Source organism: Oryzias latipes, chromosome 6 (genome assembly GCF_002234675.1).
Source record: "Oryzias latipes chromosome 6, ASM223467v1".
NCBI classification, from domain to species: Eukaryota; Metazoa; Chordata; class Actinopteri; order Beloniformes; family Adrianichthyidae; genus Oryzias; species Oryzias latipes.
This window is the reverse complement of record NC_019864.2, coordinates 23,328,072-23,351,775: the sequence shown is the minus strand read 5'-3', so window position 1 is coordinate 23,351,775 and position 23,704 is coordinate 23,328,072. Positions and strand designations below refer to the sequence as shown.

Below are 23,704 nucleotides of genomic sequence, written 5' to 3'. Positions count from 1 at the left end.
AAACTTTATCCTTCGTTTGTTTTGAATGTGAGTTTGGGAGACTGCAAGAAATAAACCACTAGATGGTACCATTATTCTGCTGTGCTGCTCAAACAAAGAGCAACAGCGATGAGATCATCTTGCAGACTGATGCAGCTTCAGTCAAACAATAGTTGAAACCTCAAACCTACAAACACAAACCCTAAAATCAATTCCAGTCCACTCAAGCATGAAAGCAAAGTCTAATGAATAGACACAATCTATTCACACTCTCTTGCATCGTAAAACATACACACAAATACAACTCAATTAACGCTCGATCAGATTTCTGCAAGTATTCTTTGTGAATATCCACATTTTAAGCCCACAAAGCATACAGAAAGACAACAAATGAATACATGAAGGAATGAAGAAAGACCAATTTTAGCGCAGAAGAAGACAAAACCTTGATTTATTCTGAAATAAACAGAAACCTTTCTTATGTCCTGCAGCGAGAGCAGATCTGGCTGTTCTTAGACATATATTTGGGTACAATAAGTATGGGAGGCGTTTTTTTATATATATATATATTGGACTGTTTTTCATCCCTTATCCAGCCCCAACTGCACATTGAAGGAAAATATATCAAATTAAACATTAGACTATATTTTGGGTGCATTGATTCACCTAGATAAATAGACAAATTGATAAAACAGCTTCAGAGGAGAATCAAACTTTAAATGTCATAAGGGCCTTAAAATCGACTTATTGGCACAAATAAAAATAAATAAATGAAATAGAATAAAATAAAATAAAATTAGGCAAAATGAGCAGGAAGTACACTGAACTGCCAATGAGATGTGAAAAAAGTATAAGAGATGCAGAATTGAAAAGAAAAATACAGAAGAGTTACAAATATGTCTCAAAAAAACAATTTATTTTTTTAAAATTATGCAAAACAACACAGACCTGAAAAAAAACGAACTCCAAAAACATCTGATTTTACACTTTTGGATCAGACACCATACACTTAATGAAGGAGCTTCTATTTCCAATTTTTATATATATATATATAAAATCATAAAATTAAACAAAAACCCTTAGGTGAAAATAAACAATTCCCAGAAAATGAAGCATTCGGTGAACACACAGTCCGTCCTTGAGTTTGTGTTTCTGCAGTGTTCTGGATTCCTGTGCGTTGACTCAAAAAAAGGACAAAAACGCGTCAGTTACATAATTCTTTCAGACTTCGTTCAGTTGTTTTCCTCACTCCCTCTGTGAACCAGAGGCGCGCCGCCGCTGGCTGCTGTCTCTCCCTTTGGCGCAGCGGCCGCGCGCACCATGGAATTGACGTCAGAAGGTGCGCGCGCGCGCGCGACGGTTTTTTTTCTAATTCCTCTCCCCTCCCCTCTCAGCCTGCGCGGAACAGGCACGCGGTCATTCGTCGGAGCCAAGTGGAGAAGCGGCTGCCCGGGAGGAAAGTATGTCCGCGCGGAGCTCGCTAATACAGAGCGTCTTCACGGTACCGTTCGAGCCTAAATTCAGCAAGCGGGGGCCAGCGGAATGACGGGGACAACAGTTACGGGAATTTTTCGTCCGAACACGGTAAGTTAGCTGCTCGGTGGTTCGTGTCGTCACAACTGCCTCTCTGCCCCGCAGCGGTTTGGCGGTCCTGCACAGGGGTCTGCTGCTTGTTTACGGGCTGCTGCCCGAGGATGACAGGATGGGCCAACTTGGGACTCCGGTTGAGGCCATGAGAAGAGCTGGCCTGAGGTCCAGCTCAGCTGGGATGATGCGATAAACTAAGCACAACAGTCCGGGACATGTTGTTGGTGGATGTTTAAGTCAACGAGGCCTGTGTCAGTGTGGACCCAGAAAATGTGGTTGTTGGTGTTGGAAAAGGCTGCAGTCATGTTCTGATTTATACGACTCTCTGAAAAAGTGATGACGATGTAAGTATTGACTAAACAAAAAATAAAAATCAACTTTAAAGATGCCTAGGCTGCCAGGAAATCCAGATTTACTGAAGAAAAGGCAATGCTCTCATGTTAATTGTTAAATCCTTAGTTAACATGAGCATTTAGTGTCACAAACGTTCTTTATACCTTAAAACATCATTTTGATACATGGCACGTTAAAGACTCTTAAGTGCAACAGTAAAAGTAAAGTAAAAGAAATGCCTTCAAATGAAAATCATTGAGTAATAAAATGATTTTTTGTTCAAGTTTCAATGAGAATCAAGGTTTCTATATACAAAACCAGAGAGATTCAAAACAAGAGTGCATACTGTAGCAAAACTTTTTTGCCAAAGAGCTTGGTTAGAATTAATCAAAAAGGCCCAAACAAGATTTAAAGCTATTATATTCAAGCCTGAGCTTCTCAGGTGCAGAGATGAAGCCTTAGGTCAACACTATCTTGAAAACAAGAGACTTGAAAACAAAGTTGTTTTTTTAAATCTTATTGTCTGTAGCTCCAGGACTTTTACATAAAGATACAAAAGCACCAACTCACTGTTATTATGTCCCCACGGCTAGTTTAAAAGCAGTTTATTGACACTAATTAAACATTTTGAAGACTCACTCTGACATGGATTGTGTTTGAGGCTTTTTGTGATGATGATGGACATATATTAATAATAAGATTTTTATTTTTTTCTAAATTAGAAGCAGACGAAAAATGCCGTTTGATAAAGAGCTTATTTGTGATGTAGAAACTACAATGGGCGGGGCCATAAGCTCCCTGCTGCGCTCCTTTCTGATGCATCGCTTTGTAGAGAGTAGATCAATGTACGTCTTCGATTTCTTTGTCCAAGCTGGCATCTGGCCCAAAAAATATTCGGCTTGATCGCCATTTTTGTTTCCCTGCTAATGTTAGGTTGGGGTTGTGAGAGGCTGTAAATTAGCTGGAATGTGTGTTAATGGATGGATGACAGGAGTTGGGGTGGGGTTGCTCAGCGCCAACAGCCCTGCCCACAACTCAGAGGTGGATTTCTAATAGACTACTGCCGCTCTGCAGAAACTATGTTCTAGAAAACGAGATGGCTTTTTGATTTTGGCTAAGAACAAAAATGTTAGGATTTCAATCCTGACAATAAGTCAAATGCAAAGGCTTTGACTTGCAACAACCTCATAACTGCAACATCATGACATAAAATAACAGCTGAATATGTTTGTGTGTGTGTGTGAGAAACATTATCAAAGGCGTGCCAAACAACAGCAGTTATTTCACAGAAATCAATAGGAAGAAGCTGCAGCTGCAAGTCTTTTAAACCGCAAAAAGGAAGTGGAAAGGCAAACTTTGAGCTCTGCAAAATGCCATCAAAGAAAGATCAAAGCATAATTTCAGGTTTTATAAGTAAGATGTTGATTGTATTAGACATCCAGCTCAGTTGACATTAACTGCACACTTAAATGATGGACGCCATTCTTAATGTCACACATTTGCTGCCTTTTTAAAATCCCGCTCCGACCATCGTTTGATAAATTGTAAAAGCTTTGTTGGCCCAAAGCAACCCTGCCCCAACTCCTGTTATCCATCTGTTAACACACTCTCCGCTACATTAAAGCCCCTCACAACCCCAACCTAAAAAGCACAGGTGCAAGAAAAATGGCGAGCAATATTGGAGCCGTACATATTTGAGCCAGATGCCATCTCAGACGAGGAAAACAATATGAAAATGCTTAGATTTGCAAAATTAAGCTTAATCTTCTTTAAAAAATTTCTCCACTATAAAAAAAAATAGCCACATAAATATGCTAAAAACACCCAAAACACAATTTTCAAACAAATCTTTAAGTACCGGAGAACTGGCTTAATTCTGTGAGTAATGAGTTACAGTTATGCTCTCTGGATGACATCAATGTTCAAGGTACTTCTTAGTTTGTGTAAAAATCCATCTCACTTGAGTGTTGTTTTACTTTGTTTTGCTCATTTATACGGTTTAATTATCCACTTTTATTTAGGGATAACTCTAGAGAGTACTGGTTTTTCTGGCTTTCAAATTTAAAATGATAAGGCAAACTGTGATTGAACTCAAAGAGAAAACTGTTTTACTTTCGCTTTCACGAAGCAACGACCTAAAAGTCTGAGTGCAGATGAACTTTCTGTAAATGGTCGAAGGGCAAAGCCAAGCGGTGCAAGGTTGCCTAAGTTTTTACAGAAGGAAAGCTCTGCGAATGAACTCATCTAGAGGACTAAGCTCAGAGGTGGTAATGGAGATGGCTGCTGAACTTTCTACGCTGGGGGAGGAAAAAATGATGAGATAATCGACTCTAATGCCATCTTTGGACCACCGAACAAAACTGATGATATGCAAGCACGTGTTCAAGTGTGCTTCCACACAAACATACATTAAGGTTTACTATTACAGTATCGATCCGGTGCGCTGCTTGTGCTTGATGGGGATATTTGAGATGCAGCTTTTAAAACAACAGAGACGAAACCCGGAATATTTCTGCCTCAGCTGCTTTCATTGTGCTGCACTGTGATCTGGTCTTCACTTCTTAATCTAAACATGTTCTGACTTCTGTGTTTAATGAAGTGGAATTCTGGACTACTTTTGGCTCACTGCCTTTAAAGAATTGTGGCATCAGCAGCAGCTGACCATGTCTAAAGCTTTCCCCCCCTTGGGTTTAAGCCAAAATTATCCTCTGACATTTTTTCTCTGTCTCTGGTTTGTCTCCTCTTTTCCCTGCCAGGTCTCTACTCGAGACTGAGGAACTTCTGTCATCTAAGTCACTTTGAGGAGGAAAAAAGAAACAACTCGGTACTTTTATTTTAAACATGGACTCCCTTGGAGATTCTAGCTCAGCCGGGGATGGCTTAGTGGAACGGAGGAGCAGTCCCGGTCGCGCTGATCTCAGTGGGCTCTACCGCGTGGGTCGGACGCTGGGCCGAGGCCACTTTGCCGTGGTCAAACTGGCACGTCAGGTCAACACCGGACAGCTGGTGGCTGTGAAGATCATTGACAAGACAAAACTTGATGTATTGGCGGCGAGCCACCTCCTACAGGAAGTCAGGTAAAGACCTGGAAACTTGGAATGTAGTCATTGACTGTACATGAGAACTGGACCGAGTGATGAGATGTCACCCAAAGGAAAGGATTTACTTCCAGCTCCAACCAAATGAAAGTTGCCATACAGATGTTGCCATGTTGGAAAAAGTCAGTAAGCAATGACTTGTCTGAGTAAACATTTCTATGCCAAGCACTCTTGCCAATCAGAAGCTTGTTGGAAGGCCACACCCCTACCCCTTAAAAGTGGACTACACAAAATTTGTCAAACGTTTGATGTGAGACCACTTACTTTTATCTGATTGGCCAGTTTGTAATGAGAGTAATTTGTACTGCAGAAAAGATGACATGAAAAATAAGGATGATCAATAACGTAAAAAAAAAAAGTAACTTGGAAAGAAGGGTTATGCTCGCACATTTATTTGTTTTTCTCAATAGATTTTGGCTACTTTGAGCCAGCAGGTACTTCCTGTTTGGAACACAGGGAGAAATGGTTACTCAGTCCAGTTCTCTTATACAGTCAATGAATCTAGTTCAAAATGACCAACTACTTTACATTATTTGAGACATTCTTTTTAATGTCATCGTCTTGCATTCAGGTGCATGAAGCTGGTACAGCATCCCAATGTGGTTCAGCTCCACGAGGTCATCGACACCCCCACCACACTCTACCTAGTCATGGAGCTGGCAGAAGGGGGTGACCTCTACGACTACATTCTCCGTCACGACGGGGGCGTGGCCGAGGGAACCGCCAAGCGTCACTTCGCCCAGATCGTCCAAGCCGTGGCGTACTGCCACCGGCTGCACGTGGTGCATCGGGACCTGAAGCCCGAGAATGTGGTGTTCTTCCCCCAGCAGGGAACCGTGAAGCTGACAGACTTTGGGTTTAGCAACTTATTCAAGCCTGGCATCATGTTGGCCACCAGCTGTGGGTCGCTGGCGTATTCTGCTCCGGAGATTCTGTTGGGAGAAGAGTACGACGCCCCAGCTGTTGGTAAGTCGAACAGAAAGTGACATGTATTTATGGGATTACATTTGTCATCTGGTCGCTTTATGCACGTTTACATTCATTTATTTATATTTTGGTCAATGGTTTTAGAAGAACTTTGCTGTGTTGCATTGAAGTTCCTGGATTGTTCCTCATCAACCAATCTACTCTGACTTTGTTTATGAGTTTGTTTGTTTTTTTCAAAATATTTGATTTTAAGAAGTTTTCTTCGTCCACAGTGAATATTTTGAAATCAAGTTATATTTTAATGTTTTATTTTTTTCAAACTAAAGTGACCATTCTCTATGAGCAGATCAGGGGGGAAATGGTATTTTTGATGGACTTTGGTTTATTAGAATGTCTAGAAAAACAAATGTGAACAAGATTAAATGGTTATAAAGTTAATTAAAACAAATTTGACAATCATAGTTTAATAGTAAAGCAAACAAATCAAATCATAGTGCTTTTAAAGTTATGGTTAGAAATTCAAAACATTGAAAAGATTATACTTTTTACTCTTCGTTTGGTCTGACTTCCCATTTTCTACAAGTTTTTGGGAATTATTTGTAAAAAATATTTTGCAAGCTTGCATCTGCATTGCAGCCCTGCTTCTGACTAAAACACTGAATGCATTTGGAGTGTAGCCTGAGGCTGGATACAGTAAAGTCCCGTTCCCTAATCAGGGTTGTAAATGTTTCGCTTTTAGTGTGTATAAATCAAATTATCCAGTTATAAATTCCCACAAAAAAGTGACAAGAGCGGGATTTTCACTTCTAAGGGAATTAAATGCTGCATATTTTTTCTTTTAATTGTAGTTTAAAGTATTTTTGTTTCTTAAATGTGATGAGTTTTTGTCTTACAAATCCACAATCACTTTTACATACATGTACATAAGAGTTTGTGACCATAAGGCTGGTTCCTGTTCACACGGCCACTCCCTTCTTCATGGCCCATTTGTTCAACCTTCCATGTTTAGGTGCTGCTATCTGATTGTGGCTGCATATGGATCATGCTTTGAGTGCATTTGTGCATCTGTTGAGGATTATTGTGCCTATCTGGGTCAGTCCCAACAGACCCGACAGTCATGAGCCAACTGGGCACGTTCTGCAGAGGAACCTAACACCCGAATGCTCGCAGCTCACATTGCAGAGAGAATGTGTTCAGGAGAGCCGGACAGATGCATGCATTCTGTTCTTCTGTAATATGATAGATGCGTTGATAATGGCTGGGGGGCCCACCGGGGGTTTGTGGTTTCAACTACCTAACTATACTGTGCTGCATCTTTTATGATGGCAGTGTGTGTGCCCTTTTCCCACACGTGTGTATTAATGCTGCATGGTTACTTCATTGGGATTTAACATGGATTTAAAACGGGTCAAAAGTTGGGATTTTGTTTTTGTTTTTTTTCCACTTTATTGCAAGCACTGATGAAGACATTTCATGCACAACTGTCAGTATGTTTCTCATGTTTCATTAGTTCCTAGTTTATGTTCCTGCTTCTAAAAATGTTCATATGAATCCTGTCAGCCTAAATTACTCAATAATGCCTTTCCATGTTCTGCAGATTAGCTGCCCTTCTCTAACGTGACTCGGAGTGTTGATATCCTTCTGTCATCATTAGGATAGAAGTCTGCGGCTCTGTCGGTCGTCCCCACACATATGCACATGTATGTATTTATGGATGAGTGTGTAATCCTGAGCTGCACACAGAAAGAGATGTCCCTCGGTGATCTCGGCTTAGAGATGACTCATAAACCTGAACACACGCACACACACACAGACGCACAAACACGGGCTGCTCTGTGTGTCTCTTTGATATTTCTGGCTCTCATAAACAGCCTGATGTTTAATTCACTGTTTCCTTCGCACTGTGTGCTCTGCTTTGTGTGTATGCTTGATGATCAGCATGTGATGTTGAAGAGACAGAAATGTCCACAAGGCCTCCAGCCTTTGAAGATAAACAGTGCCTGCAGTTATATAACATCTCGCAGCAACCAGTTTGGTTAGGGTTGTATTTCAAGAAAAAGTTCCACATTCTAGTATCATTTGTTTGCCTTTGTCATTAGTGTAGCCTGCAATTGTGTACACCAACCTGCTGTATTGTGGTAATGTGTGGTAATGTCTTGAAAGGAAAAGGTCACAAACTGAAGTTTCTGCTTGTGCGCCTAAAGACATCCGACAGTCCATCACACAGAGGTTGGCAATAATACTTTGAGAAAATGTCAAGACGCAAAGAAATAAAGAGCCAATTTGGTCGCGTGTGTCGTTCTGAAGGAGGAACTTCTGCTCTGAGAGATTATTGTAAGCGTGCCCGACTGCTTCACACTGCAGGTGTGAACCCACGGCCTCCGATACATTCGAGGTTTAAATAACTTTGCTGTGTTGTACCACTTACAAACAGAACAGTAGAACAATTCTGAAAATGTGAGAGAAATTACTAGATTTTTTATAATATTTCAGAGCCTTTATAAACACCGAAGCAACAGGAAAAAGTTTTTTTTTTCTGAATTGTATAATGTTAAAAATAATGATTCAAGGTCTGCTGAGTGTTCATGTAATCTTTACTTTTAGGGTGTTTCGTTGGGGATGATTTGCTGTTTTTATTTTTTTTCTTCTTTTACAAATGATGGAAATAGTCCCAACAAGTTAAAGTTTCCTGATTTTCTAATAACTTTATTGTCTCTGGTTCAAAATCTAAGATGTGTCTAGAGGTTAGGTTCCCCTCCATCTCCATCTTCACATGGAAGCAGCTTCACTACGGAGTGAGAAGCCAACAGAGTTTGACATTTTAGTTTCTCTTTATTGTATTTGTCTGTTTTTGGTTTGTTAAATTTGCTTCGTCATGGAAAGACGAAGCTGGCACAGCAAAAACTTGCTGTGTGGTAGAGTTGAAACAACTGCTCTTTTTGACCTTTTCTTCCTTGATACTTTGTTGAATTCTTCGTAGCTCTTATGTACTGGATGGATGTCTAAAATGCAACTTTGCTTTGATGAGATCAATACGTAGATTTTCCTATAAACTGAGTCAAAGAGTAAATGGCCTTTTTCATTAGTTTTCAGTTTTGTTTCTCAACATTCTATTACATATATTTGTACTAATTTAATGTTGCATCTGGGCAGTATACATGCAAGGTGAGAATCCTTATTTATTAGCCAGCCATTTATATTCAAAGAAACAGTTTGCAAAAAACAAAAAAGCAAATTGGACTCGCTTTCATAAACTAACTAGAGATATGTCTGTAGTAAAGCAAAGTAACAAAAGATGTTAATTTTGTGTAATATAGACAGAAGAGAAGTCTAAAAACTGGAAACAAGCATGAGGATGAGGAAATGAGAAGGACAATACTAAAAGTAATGTACAAAGGGGAAGAAAAACAATGATTGCATCATACACAAGCATAGAAATGGCCACAGTTACGGTTTTAGGATATGGTAGTTGACAAATGGCTGTAAAAACATATTGGTCATCAGTGAAATACAATCAATCCTGAAATTATTCAATGTCCAGGCAAATGTTGACCCCTTTCTTTAAGACGGGTCTCTTACAAAGTACCACGAATGCACAAGAAGTCTTCTCAGGAAAAATATATTCAGCTTTTAATTTAAGATTTGGCAAGGGTGTGGACAATTTTGGGCTTGACTGTAACTGGAACAGAAGTTTCTGGACAGTTGTGTTCTATTAGATAAATATCTTTTACTTAAGCCAAAGCAAACTTATAGAAACCTCTCAATTTAAGTCAGATTTAGTTGCTTCTCTACCATTGTACGTTTTTTTCCTTCTTGTTTTTGTGTCATTTTCATTCCATTTTAAATGGACATAGCCCCTCTTTCTGCTCATGTGTTGTAACCTCCCCATCAACGCAGGACTAATGGCAGCACATGCGGCTCCTCAGGGTTATGTCTAAGCTAGTGTGAAAATGGCCCTTATCTACTCTTTGTGCCACCACACACAATACACCACTCTGTTCTGCCCTCCATGCTGGAAGCTGCTGGTTGCTCATTACCCAGCTGGGAGCAGCACATGGAAAGCCCCCATGAACATCCTATTTTGGATCAAGGAAGAGCAGCACAACCGGAGAGACTTTCCAGACAGAATGACTTTCAGTGTTTGCATATCAACCTGAAGGCTTGTGGCGTGTTTATACCAGCACTTGCTTTTCCAAGACCAGCACACTGGAAAGCATTCAGTGAAGTCTAATAGTAAAGCAAACAAATCAAATCTTTTTGCAGTGAAATTTAAACACTACTGTGGGGTTGATCTAGAACTGCATCCGCTAGAATGCTTTGAATTCCGGGTCAAACGGGGAAAGTTCAGTCTCCGTATTTTAAAGTGTATTGATGGACTATAACAAAATTTAGCAAATTGCCTGTCACAAGGCTCCAAATGTCATTTACTTTATTTGGAGGCACATATTATGTACTGTGCTGTTCTGATGTAACTGGCTGTTTGTCTAATTTTATTTTTAGATTATGTAAGGCAATTGTGACTTAAATAAGCCATGAGTGAATTAATGAGACAGAGAGGATCCAGTGTGATCCAGCGTCGTTTTGGAGGAAAACCAAACAAAAGGCTGGAGGCCTTTTAAGTGGATTTGAGTCCGTTTGCAGTTAATAGTCAATAGAATATTTCAAACTGATGTTCTGTGTTTGTGCATTTCCTCAAAAAATGTTTTCCAAACGAACTCTGGTACAATTTACTTCAGTATGACAACACACTGGCTTTTTCTGAACTAGAGAGCAGACTTAAACCAAAAAGATGTGAACATTCAATTCATTCAGTTTTATTTGTATAGCCCAAATTCACAACAACAGTCGTCTCAATGGGCTGTCGTATAGGTAATTGAAAAAGTTAAACATAAAATCAAAAGGATCATGAATACATAGAATTCAATAAGAAAATATTAAATTGAACTAACAAACTGACTAAGCCAAACTGGACATCCCTGCCCTTTGACCCCCCTTCGCGGTAAGGAAAAACTCCTAAAAAATCCCGCAAAAAACGAAGAAACCTCAGGGGTGCCCACATGAAGGAGGGATCCTCCACCAGGACGGACAGGCGATTTAACAGAACTCATAGAGAAGAATTAAAGTATCTAACACTACAACTACATATTTAAAGTCCAGCAGACGAGCTTCGTCCAGCCAAAGTTGGGGGGATGGCGGGGGGCGCGGAGTCAAGCCGTAGGCAGGATCCACAGCCAGGTGTAGGAGCAAGAGCAGAGACGAGGTACACGGTCAGGAACAGGAGCACGGATAAGCCAACTGGAATCTGGAAGCACTACCACTCCCCAGGAGGGGAGAGGGAAATACGGAGAGTACATGAATCGCACTGCACAAAACAGAGGGAACTAAATGATGAATAATGATCAAAAATAGAGAAGAGAAGGAGGGGAGAAGTAGATGAGAAAAGAGGACAGAACACCAGTGCACCATAGTTACCCCAGCCTCAACTTCTAGCAGCCTTTTAAAACAAATATTTATTGTTATTAAGTTTAATGAAAAAATATTAACATTAAGTTAAATAATCTCTGAATACTAACTAGTCTGACAATAAGCCTGTCCAAAGAGTTTTCAGTCTAACTTTGAATGTAGAAACTGAGTCGGCCTCTCTTACATGAGCTGGGAGCTTATTCCATAAAACAGGGGCTTGGTGGCTAAACGCTCTACCTCCAACCGTACTTTTACTAATTCTAGGAACCACAAGCAGTCCTGCATTTTGTGAACAAAGTGCTCTGTTTGGTTGGTAAAGCACTATGAGGTCCTTAATGTAGGACGGGGCCATTCCATGTAAGGCCTTATAGATTAACAAGAGGATCTTGAACTTGATTCTGGAATCAACTGGGAGCCAATGGAGCGAAACCAACACAGGAGTAATGTGATCGCTTCTGTTAGTTCCTGCTGACAATCTAGCTGCTGCGTTCTGAACAAGCTGGAGAATTTTTAAGGAACTCTTAGGACACGCTGCTAACAAAGAGTTACATTAATCCAGCCTCGACGTAGCAAATGCATGGATGAGTTTTTCAGAATCACTCTTAGAAAGTATATTTCTGATCTTAGCAATATTCCGCAGGTGAAAAAAGGCAGTTCTACACACCTGAGATATGTGAGCCTTAAATGATAAATCCTGGTCAAATAAACCCCCAAGGTTTCAAACTGTGGAATTGGGGGCTATACTTATGCCATCCAGGGAGACTATCCGATCAGACAGAGCATCTCTGAGGTTTTTAGGACCAAGTATAATGACCTCAGTTTTTTCTGGGTTCAAGAGGAGGTAATTAATTGTCATCCAGGTCTTGATGTCTCTGATGCAGGCATTCAGTTTTCTATATTGTCATTATGGTCAGGTTTCATGGATAAATACAACTGTGTATCGTCAGCATAACAATGAAAATTAAATCGTAGGGGTAGCATATAAAGCATAAACAGGAGGGGTCCTAAAACTGAGCCCTGTGGGACTCCGTAGCTAACTCGAGTGCAATGAGAGGACTGTCCATTTACATTAACAAACTGGTACCTGTCGGATAAATAGGATTCAAACCACTGGAGGGCAGATCCTCTGATCCCTATGTCATGCTCTAACCTTTGGAGTAAACTACTGTGGTCGATAGATATAAAGTATTCCCTTTTCTGAGGCCAGTAATAAGTCATTAGAGACTCTAACTAGTGCAGTTTCGGTGCTGTCGTGAGGTCTAAACCCCGACTGAAAGTCTTCAAAGTGGCTGTTGTCCTGTAGGTGGCAGTAAAACTGCTTAACTACAACTCTTTCTAGGATTTTAGAAATAAAGGGGAGGTTTGATATCGATCCATAGTTGTCCAAGTTGCTAGGATCCAAACTGGGCTTTTTCAGAAGAGGTTTGACAACTGCATATCTAAAAGACTGTGGCACATAACATGTTTCCAGAGAGGTATTTATTATCGTTAATATGGAATCATCAATTAGGGGAAAGATTTCTTTAAAACGTCTGGTGGGAATTGGGTCTAACATACAAGTTGAGTATTTGGAGGACGTAATAATTGATGTGTGACGTGATTTACGAACAGGAAAAAAAAAAATCTAAAATAGCAATTTGAAGAAGCATGCTTGAAAAGTTGGAAAGTCTTGTGGGTAAATAGGATGTGTGGAGATTTTTGTTGTTGTTCATATCACCTATGTGTCAATTTTCCTACTGTCTTTCTGTCTGGTTGCTGCTTGCTTCTGGCAAAACTTTCTCCAACTGAGAAGCTGTTAAAGCTGCGGGATTTCCAGATGCTATGCTTCGCTCCAGCCCGCGGTTCCCTCCTGATAAAAATCACATATATGAAAAACCAAACCAAAATTAAGTTGTAAATCTTATCAGCTTTCCCTGACCATTCTATCCAAGGCTGGACAGGAAAGATATTATAAATCCATCTCACTGTTCATAATTTGCAACCTCACCTAAATTTTCCTCCAAATGACTTAACTTCTTGTGGCCACAATCGCCATATATATATATATAAGTATTATATGTAGTATATATAAGTATTTAAAAGAAATGCAATTTTAAGTAAGTATTTCCCCCCTGTCTTCACAAAATCTTGTCAACAGCAGTTTCAATTTCTTTGAAGCCAATAAAAAAACCTCCACAGAGCTGGTGGTGATTCAGTCTTCTACTGTATCAAACATCTTCTAATAACCAAACAGCAACTAATTATTCTCAAAAAGGCTATTTCGCAATGTGGAAATGAGATGCAACGATTTTTATTTCAGAAAAAAAGTTCTTACTGACCAAATTGGTTTCCTTTTTCTCTGCTTTCTGCATTCCGGTGATGGTCTAGAGAGGCTATCAAAGTGGGGAAGAATGATTATGAATCCGTTTACAGTTTGAACAGCTCCTCAAAGTCTCTAAAATCATCAAACTACACAGAAAATACTTTTTTTGGAACTTTGTCTTTGGGAAAATTGGCCTAAAATGGTAAAAATGGAAATTGTCATATAAAAGAAAATCTCCAGTAATGAACTAAGTCTTTTTTCCAGCCTCATCAGAACAAACAGATCTGGTATCAGAATGATTAGATTCAAGATTAATCAGTCTGTTTTTATAATGAACTCACTTCAAATGATTGAGTGTAATAATCAGCGACTGATGACCTGATTGTGCATGGAAAATGAGAGGCCAGCCAGCCATGGCCGGGTGACGGTGCTGGCTTTCCAAATGTGGGCAAAAGGCTGCATATTTTGTCTGAACTCGGAGGACGTCTTGTAACAAAGCCAGCTCTGTTCATCCATGATGCACTTGTTCTTGAAATGTGCACTGCAAAGGAAGTGGCCTCTGACAGAAGCCATGCAACCACCGCCGCTCACTCTGTTTGCATCACTGCTTGACTCTAAGCCAAAGCATTTACACCGAGGCCTCATTTGACATTTGAATCCACCCATCTATAACCAGTGTATAGGTTCTGTTGGTGTCTGTGCGCTCGCATATCTTGGGTTAATCTCCGTCCTTAGCGGGACGCTAATGTGTGGTGAGAATGTGTGACATTCCCCAGTGTGAGGGAAACGTCTCCTCCCTGTTGCATAATCTAGAGCTGATGACATGACACGCAGTGTGCGCTTGGTGAGAACTGAGGGTTCTTGTTTGGACCCTCATCACTCCTATGTAGGACAATAGCTGTATGTTTTGTCACTCAGATTTTGAACAAGTGCAAGTCTCTGGTAGAAGAGGAGCTGACAGAAAGCCAGTGAAACACTGCCTCCAATCGTATTTCTAAGAAGAAAACATTATATTAGTACTATTAAAATACTTTTGTGTAACCTAAACTATTAATTCTAATGAGTTTCATGATGCCTTCATGTCCAAAAGACAAAACGCTTTTTGCTTTTCCTTCAAAACTTTTCTTTTTATAGCTTGTCACTCACACTGCTTTCAGCTACACTTCATAGATACGAGTTTAGGGAGAGTATTTTCTGTAAATAACTGTTTCACATCATTTCCCTCAAGTCTTTAAGTGATGACCCCCAGGTGTATTTGAAATAATATAAAGATAACATTGAATTCGTGCGTAGAGACTTTGAAAACCCAGATTCACAGCGAATTATCCAAATGCAGGATCCTTTATTCAGTTACCTTAAATGTTGTAACACACTTCCAGGAAAGGTTGAGGTTTTCTGAAACATCAAGAGTGTTATGCACAGTCAGTGGTTTCTTTAAACCGCTGGCTCCTTTTTGGTAAGCACCTTCGACAGTCACATCTGTTTTGGCAGATGCTTTAGCCCGTCAGGTTTCTATCTGGGACAGAAGAGACTGGATCTTAAGAAAATAAAAAGACCTTGTTTCAAGAAAAAAAAAAGTCTTATTTTCTGTCTTGCAGAAAAAAAAATCTTATCAGAAAGGTTTTTTAATGGTACAATAATCTTAGTTTGAGAAAACATGTTTTAGCGACTAGAATCTTTTTCTTAAAACAAGACATTTTGGTAGGACCAATTTTCGTGCCCCAATGGCAGGGTAATTATTTTTTTGATTATTTAAAAGAAATGAGACTGTGCAAATTTTTCTAAGGGACTTGTTTTTGCGGTGCAAAACCAACCTGCCCTGTGTGATGCTGGTGGAAAATGAGAAAAACAGTTTGACGGACTCAGATGGAAATCCTGCTGACTGTGCACTTCTTGATCAGTTTATCAGCAGCTTAGGTTACATGCTAAAGTAAGAAGCAACCAGGTTTCTTGCACACAGTAAAGTGGATTCTAGTTCAAAATAATAGTCTGCAGGCAACCAGCCAATTAAATTGAGGGGTTTTTGGTGTGATATCCCACTCGGCTGTAATTTTGGCTCAATCCATGTAGAAACTATTTCCTCTAGAAGGGAAAAAAAAAACTTGTGGAAAAACAAGACTGTAAGGCTGACCATCTGTAGTAACCAGTAGTGCGAAGGTGAATAAAAACATCCCAGAATGACCCTCAGCGACCTACATTTCTAAACGGAATAACTGAGAGGGACCCGGCTGCTGTCATCATTAACTGGAAGAGGAAATGACGCGACTTACCGTAACCCTAAAGTCTTGAGAATCATAGAAAAAAAACTTAAATTGAAGCTTAAAATGTGGAAAACTGTAACTGTTGGGACCACCAGTTAAAATAGAGTTTTTTGTAAGCAATATCTGGTTCTAGATGTTGACGTCTGCAGCAAGGTCCTCTTGGCATAACTAACAGCATTTCCCAGGGTCGCCCAGACCAACCTAGATCTCAAACCTGATCAAAAACTGTCCCACTCTTCAAAGGAGGGATTATGTTGTTTTGTGATGAATATGTTGTTACTTCTCGAAAAGAGGTGATGGCTTAAGGCACTGTGTCCCATTCTAGTGTTGGTAATTCTAGGAATAACTGGGAATCCTTCATACTGAGACCAGTTGGTCTGTATGGGAAAACATGGGCTCTTCGAGAGAAGGTGGACAATGTCTGCTACATATTTATAACCATTTTATATTCCTGTTTCAAAAGGCAGCAAATGAGGAGAAACAATCACTGGTGAAAAATGGTCTCCAATTGTTATTTCTCATTTGAATTGTTGCTGCAGTGTTTTGGATCCGCTGGAGGCTTTTTAGAGAAACTCTGGAACAACCTAAGAATAATGATTACATTTGAAAAACATGGTGAAGCTTAAATGGTAACTTTTTTTTTCACATGTCATCAGGGTTATTGTAGTTAATAGAGCAGAAAGGTGTTGTCTTTCATCAGTAGCAACGGGGCTTCATGGATGTAGATCTACAGTGTTTGCCGTTCCTGTTTCCAGTGTTTGGGGAATAACTCCGACAGCTGGAAGATCTCTCAAAATAGCTCAGTGCTGCGTGAAGCCCAGTGGCTGAAGGCCGTTTTCATTGTATTCTCACATGTCCTCAGTTCCCATGAACCTCCTCTCACAGCAGGGGAGGAGGACCATGGGGGAAGGAAAGGGAGGGAACGGGAAGTGTCAGCATGTGCCTTGTTGTGTCAGAGGTCAACAGTGCCAAGCCCATTCAAACTGCTGGTTGATGTTCACATAAATCCATCCTGGGAGAGGATCCCCCCTTCATGTGAACACCCCTGAGGTTTCTTCTTTTTATTTTTTTCTTCCAAAATCCGTTATTTTTTAGGAGTTTTTCCTTACTGAGAAGGGTCTAAGGGCAAGAATGCCCACTTTGTCCTAGTCTGTTTAGTTTAGTTTAGCCACTACCTTCATGTTCTTTATGATTTCATATTTATTATACCATTACCAGTATGTAGCCCATTGAGACGACTATTGTTGTAATATTGGGCTATATGAATAAATAAAAATAAAATATTAATAAATCAAGTTGTTAGAGCTGGAAATAAGCGCAACTAGTGAACGACCCTGGGAGTATTTCTGGCAGGCAACTCGAACAGCGCGTTTACCTGGTTACTCCTCCCTGCGGGCGGTTCAGTCTAATCTACTCGCTTGTTAAGCGTCTTACTTAAGTTCCAGGTGTGCGGTCCAATCCTCTTCTTTCATTTCCGCAAGCTCTGTGTTCATCACCTCACCCCCCTCCCCGGCTTCCACCTGTGAGCTACGTTAGGGGTAGTTTAATACCCAAAGTTTTCTATGGAGACCTTTGTTTTATGGCTCTGAACGGAGCCTTATGGCACGCTAAAAGAAATACGGAATAAATATTCTGCCAAACTAAAAGAAATATGGATTAAACCTTATTTACTGCATGAGTTGTCTGACTGAAATTTCCTTATTTAAACCTTTCTTCCGACGGGATCTTGAGATTTATTTTCCCCGTTAACCTGAAAACAGGATCTTTACTTTGAACTATTTACATCAAATCTGACAGGAGGGCTGAGGACTGAGTTTTTTGTGTGTTCTTTTGTGTGTGTTCCAGATATCTGGTCGCTGGGGGTCATCCTGTACATGCTGGTGTGTGGAGTCCCTCCCTTCCAGGAAACCAACGACAGTGAGACTCTGGTCATGATCCTGGACTGTCGCTACTCCGTCCCAGAACACATTTCTGCCAACTGCAGAGAGTGAGTACCAAACCACAATTGTTCAAGAAGGCAGGTTTTCAAATGGATCTCTCCGTAAAATGAATCAAAAGTGTAGATGTTAATCTCCTTTTAAGAAAATGCTATTGTTATGTAGAGCAAAATCTGTTTCTTAGTTTTTGATGTCAGAAATAATAATTTCTCACCTAAAACCCATATGGGGTTTGTTTAATTTACTACCTAAAACTCATTAAATAAGCAAAAATAGGGTTTTGTGATGAATATTTTTAAATTGATTTTGTTGGACCTTTGAAGTTTTGGTAGTTTTACTACTAAAAGAGAGAAATCTTCATTGATTTGAAGGGGTTTATCACTGTTTGAAAATGCAAGTCTTCATTTAAATCAATGCAAATCCACAAGCATCTTTTTTTTCTTTTCTTTTTTAAAGGTTGAAAAATAAAACTCAAAATTTGCTTATTAGCTGTGACCAGCAGGCGAGTGTCTGACAGAGTGTTTGTTTAACTTTGAAGAAGGCGTCGGGTTTGAAGGGGTTACATCAGTGTACAAAACCAGACTCTCAGGACCTCGTCCATCTTCTCAGTTAACCGTTACTCTTCACACCTCAAGTCCAAACTCCTCCGCTCACACGGTAAACTTACGCAAAGAACAGCACGGACTCTTCACTTTAAATGAGCTTTCATTAGCCTTCTGTTGACTCAGGCGCCAGGACTGAATGGAGAAAGAATCACAGTTTGACGTCAAATAAAATGGGAAAGCAGATTAATGCTCTGAGGCTACGTTCACACTGCAGGGCTTAATGCTCAATTCCGATTTTTTTGAAAAAATTGGATTTTTTTGCAAGGCTCGTCACATTTCCAATTAAATGTGAACTTTTGTGATCTCCTGTGTGACCGTGAAATGACCCAGAAGTGACCCGCATGCGCAGAAGAGTACTCAACGGTGAACTCGTTGTTTGCGGAAGTAGCTAACGTTAACAATGGATGTCAACAACAGTGTTGTCAACAGCGGAGCTCTTTTTGCGTTATTACATTCATTTTCACGAAGGAGCCAGCACAATAACAATCTTCTCATTTTAAGAAGGCATTGGAGCCGGGATCGTCTGTACCCACAGTGGGTACAGACGAAGGCTTCCCCTAGAATAAATGCTATTGACTCTTTATTAACCCGCTCTGGAGAATCTGGTGTGAAAGTGAACCCTGAAGGACGATCCGCCTTCGGCCTGGAGAAGGTCTCCCCCGCGCTTCTGACCACGGTCGGAAAGGAAAAAGAAGTCACCACGGGGAAGGTTCAGTACCACGCTCGGCCATTTCGCTGGAAATGTTTTCAAAAACCGCCCGGTTGCGATAAGAGCCCTCGAGTTTGGCCTGAATAGAGCTGTCACCCCAAATATATATGAAATCGGTGACCTTGCTTCCCTTCCACTGACTGGTCTCAGCAGCATCGTCCGCCATGGTTGATGTTTATGTTCTCGTTCCCGCCTACTTCAACACAGAATTATGACCTTTGTAGCGTATCGATGACGTACGGGTCGGATTCATGTGGCCTGGCCTTTCAGACAGAGGTCGCATTTCAAAATATTTGGATACGTATCGGATTTAGGACCACATACCCAAGTGGCCTGGGTCGCATTTGAAAAGATCGGATCTGTGTCATTAGACTGTCATGAAAAGATCAGATACAGGTCGCATAGGGGAAAAAAATCAGAATTGGGTTTCAGCCTGCAGTATTTAAAATAAAAAAAAATAAAAACATGAATACATTTTTTTAGTTGTCAGTTCAGGTAAAAATTATGTTTAAAAAACTTTACATATTCTGGATTAATAGAAATTTATCAAAACTGATGCAAGAAGCATTTTCAGGACCAATCACCGCGGATCTGCTCTGCGGTGATTGGTCCCCTTGAAGTTCCTTTTTACATGACTGTGATGCAGGGAAATAGTAACACAGGGGTAGAGCGGTCCACCTCTTATTATAAGGTCACACAATCGATTCCTACTCTGTCCACCTATATGTTCTTGGCTACGGTAGCTGTGCTGCCATTAGTGCATGAGTGTGTATGGGAATAGGACTGTGAGCGCTTTAGGCTTTGAAGAGGATAAAAAGCTGCGTACACATACCCCATTTCTACCATCAATAAACATCTTCACACCTTTGTTTTCTTTTCAAGTCAGCTGAGCTTTAAAGAAGTAACTGCCCTCAGTCAAAGGGCGCGTTATCCTGGAACATCTCACCCGCACTCCTCATGACTTTGCTTTGATTCACATGACCATGCACGCACGCTTGGGAAGAGACAAAAACATGCTCCTGGACATTCAGGTCTATGAATGGCCTAAATCTGATCCAAACTGGGTCATTTTTGGTGTCAAAAATCTCTGTGCTGTGTTGAATCACCATTTACCAACCAATAAACCCTTTTCCTGTCAGTCTGATCTCCAGGATGCTGCAGAGGGATCCCTCTCGCCGAGCTTCACTTGAAGAGATCGAGGGTCATCAGTGGCTGGAGGGTCTAGATAACAATCTCCTCAGTCCAGAGCCCCCGCCACACTGGCTTTCCGGGGCCCTCTCACCTGGCTCCCCCTGCCCCGGAGCTCCTGAGTGTGGGGACCTCCTCGCTGCCAAGCCCTCGACTCGGCAGGCTTTCCCGGGACCGTGGCAGCCCAGCCTCAGCTTCAGCCTCCGACCTCCACCAGCCGAGGAGCCTCCTGTTAGCAAGACACTCCCAGCCCTTCAGTTGATCTGTGAGGAGGAGGAGGAGGAAGAGGAGGAGGAGGAAGAGGAGGAAAAAGAGAGTCTGGTGAAAGGAGAAGCTGAGGAGACGGTGGAACTAGCAGGCAATGAACAAGTTAAGGAGGAGGAGAAGCTACGGTTGGAAAACACAAATGAAGACAGCGGATGTGTGATTTCCGATCAACCTGTCAGTCAGGGGGAGGAGTCGCTCAGTCAGACTCCCGAAGCCCCGCCTTCGTCCCTGCGCAGCTTTGCCGTGTCGTGCTGTCAAAGTCAGCCATACATCTCTGCTGAAGAGGAGGGGCAGGATGAAGAGCCCAACAACAACACCAACAAATCTTTTCACGCTCTCCCACACTCCGCATCCTGCCACTCCTGCCTCCCTGCGTCCTCGGCCAGTCCGGATGGAACGCACGGCAAATCGGGCGGATGTATGCAAGATGACCTCCTAAAGGAGAGATCCCAGTCGCAGAGTGTGCTGGACACGCGGGATGAGTCCGCCTTGAGGGCGGACCACGGCAAACGGCACAGCGTCAAGCTGCGTGAAAGACTCTTCCAGTTCCCTCTGTGCGAGAAAGCCCTGGCCTTCAACATACCCACACACAACAAGCCCAAGATCCTGCCGCTAGCGCAGTACAACTGCTGCCATGTGCTTTGAGCGGCGAGCGCTGCCTGCTGTGCTGCACGCTCTATGGAGGCCGGGGAGCTGCCAGGCCAAACGCAGGGATGAGCAAGTGCCTCTGGGCGAGGGGGGGGACCACTTCAGCTTCATTCGCACAAACACTCAGTGCTCATGAAGAAACTCTGCTGTGGTGGAAGATGGCGTGCTGCACAGCGGTCACACTCACCTGAAGGTCAACCATTTGCTGCTGTGTACAGGAGCGACCCGAACAGACGCGGTTTCCCATCCGGAGCCTGGAAGCTCAGTAACAAGAGGACGACGACTGCAAGAAGTGGTTTTGGAATAAGCTAATTCTGTTTGTTTTTGAAGGTGCCTGTTAGAAAATATGTTCCGATATATTTATTCAGTGAAACACAGAACTTAATATAAATAAACGGAAATGTCCTTTTTGTATTTGGGTGTAGAATCATTGATATTAGACCCTGAACGAAGAACAGAAACAGAAACAGCTTTAGGATTACTTTAATGCAACTAAATTGAAGTTTTTGCATCTGCAACTGACAGAATCTGTCTTTCATTTAGTTTGTGACCACAGCAGAGATTCTTCCTCTAAGCTTTTTTAAACAATGTTTGCGTTTGGTTTTTCTCCATTTGGTCCATCCTCAAATCATCATCATCACCACCTGAGCTTGGATGATGATCTGCGGTTTGAGAGCTTGCATCCTTACAAAATAAGTCTTGGTTTGTAAAGGCTGTCTAAAGCTACGTTCACACTGCCTCAAGCCACCAATTCTGATGAAGTCTTTTTCGGGCTTCTGTGTTTAAAACTGTCATTCGGGCGTCGCTACACAAGTTGTTACGACCGTTCTCGGGCTCCACGAACAAAACGCGCAGCCATTGAACTTGTGTTAAAAGTGAAACCAAACTTTATAACCAATCAGGGACTCAGATTTGGTAGAGATTATCAATGACGACTCCTTAATTCACAGAAATGCCAATTGTTTGAAAATTGATCATGGAAGAGAAATTAATAATTGCCAGAATTCTATGTCACCAAGTCGGTCATTAATCGGAATAAAGCTGTGAAAGAAAAAGCCTGGAGCAAGATTTGTGCAGCTTCGACATTTTGCAGCTTCGTCTCTTCCAACTGTAGCTGCTAGGAAGCGGTAGAAAAGAAGAAGCCCCTCCCTGCTCCTGCAGTGTGAACTCCATGGGCTAAGCATGCGTTTCATCATGAGCACTCACGAATGCACGTTGAGCGCATCATATGCACGGTGTCAACGTAACTTTCCACACCTTTTCCACCAAACTTTTCATCCTAATTTTTTATTGAGACTTCTTTTTTGTGGTCATTTTAGTGTTGATCTAAACGTCAGTCCTGTGTGTTGCAAATGCAAACACTTTAATAGGTGTGAAGATCTTATTTAAGACTGTTTTATGTGCAGCTGCAGGGTAGCACTTGTTCTTCTTTTGCACAACTTGCTCGTCACTGGTTTGAAAGCTTTTAATAGAAGCTAGCTCTTAAAAATAAATGTTTTTATGATGTAAGCTCTGATATTGCTGTACATTTCACAGCCATGAATCAAGTATGCTCTGACGGCTCTTAATTTAATGGTTGATGGGGTCAATAACTGGGATGCGGGCCTCCCACAGTCTGTTTTCAGTACAAACATTTCATATCTGACCATAGCTGTTTCTATTTTGAGGTGTGAGGATCTCGAGTCTTGTTCTTTTATAACACTGTTAAGATATTGATTCTCAGACCAGATGTGCAATGTTGCATGTAGTTTGTGGCAGTATACATGCACGTGTTCTGATGGAACAGTTGTTGCTCTTGTGTGATGAACAGCACAGTATTAACTGTAGCCAGCAGTCTCCCTCATGAAGTATCCTTGTTTTTTCTCCAAACATTAGCTCTGTTTTCCTTTTGTAAAGTAACAGAAGGACCAGTCTGCACAGTGGGTGGCAACCTGCTTAAATCGGGACAGGCTGTGGCGTCAAATCTGGTTATGACGCGTGGATCATCCGCCTGGAGCTTATATTATGAGCAAAAGAGAAATAAAAGAATGAGTTCCTGTGTGGTTGTAGCTCGTCCCCCCTCACTGTCTGCTGACCCGCATTTAAACTAGGACCACGCCTTTCGAGGAACCTATTTTTCTGTAATTATTTATTAAAATGGATAAACTCAACCAACCGTGTGTCTGCAGAGTGTTTACTTTTCTCAAAAAGGTTAAGAACATTCATTCCTAATCTGCTAATCAAAAGCAGATGTGATGCAAAACGTGCTGCTGATTCCTTCAACAGAAAGTCTATTAATAAACGGAGCTACTCTTTTTACAACCTCGCTTTTGTTTAAAGTCCTACTCCAATCCCTTTTTGATCTATTTTCAAGACCATTGATCTACCTTTTAGTTATGATGTTGCTGTTTTTAGCCAAAT

General features: G+C 41.2%; 1 protein-coding gene across 1 annotated transcript; it reads left to right on the top strand.

The window, feature by feature from the left end:
• The first annotated feature begins 1,344 nt into the window (after positions 1-1,344).
• Positions 1,345-23,458, top strand: LOC101160808 (serine/threonine-protein kinase SAPK3). Its single transcript, XM_004070107.4, has 5 exons — positions 1,345-1,563; positions 4,656-4,976; positions 5,569-5,963; positions 17,796-17,937; positions 20,341-23,458. The coding sequence occupies exons 2-5, from the start codon at positions 4,741-4,743 to the stop codon at positions 21,299-21,301; spliced, it is 1,734 nt and encodes a 577-aa protein (XP_004070155.1). The 5' UTR covers positions 1,345-1,563; positions 4,656-4,740; the 3' UTR covers positions 21,302-23,458.
• Positions 23,459-23,704: the final 246 nt, after the last annotated feature.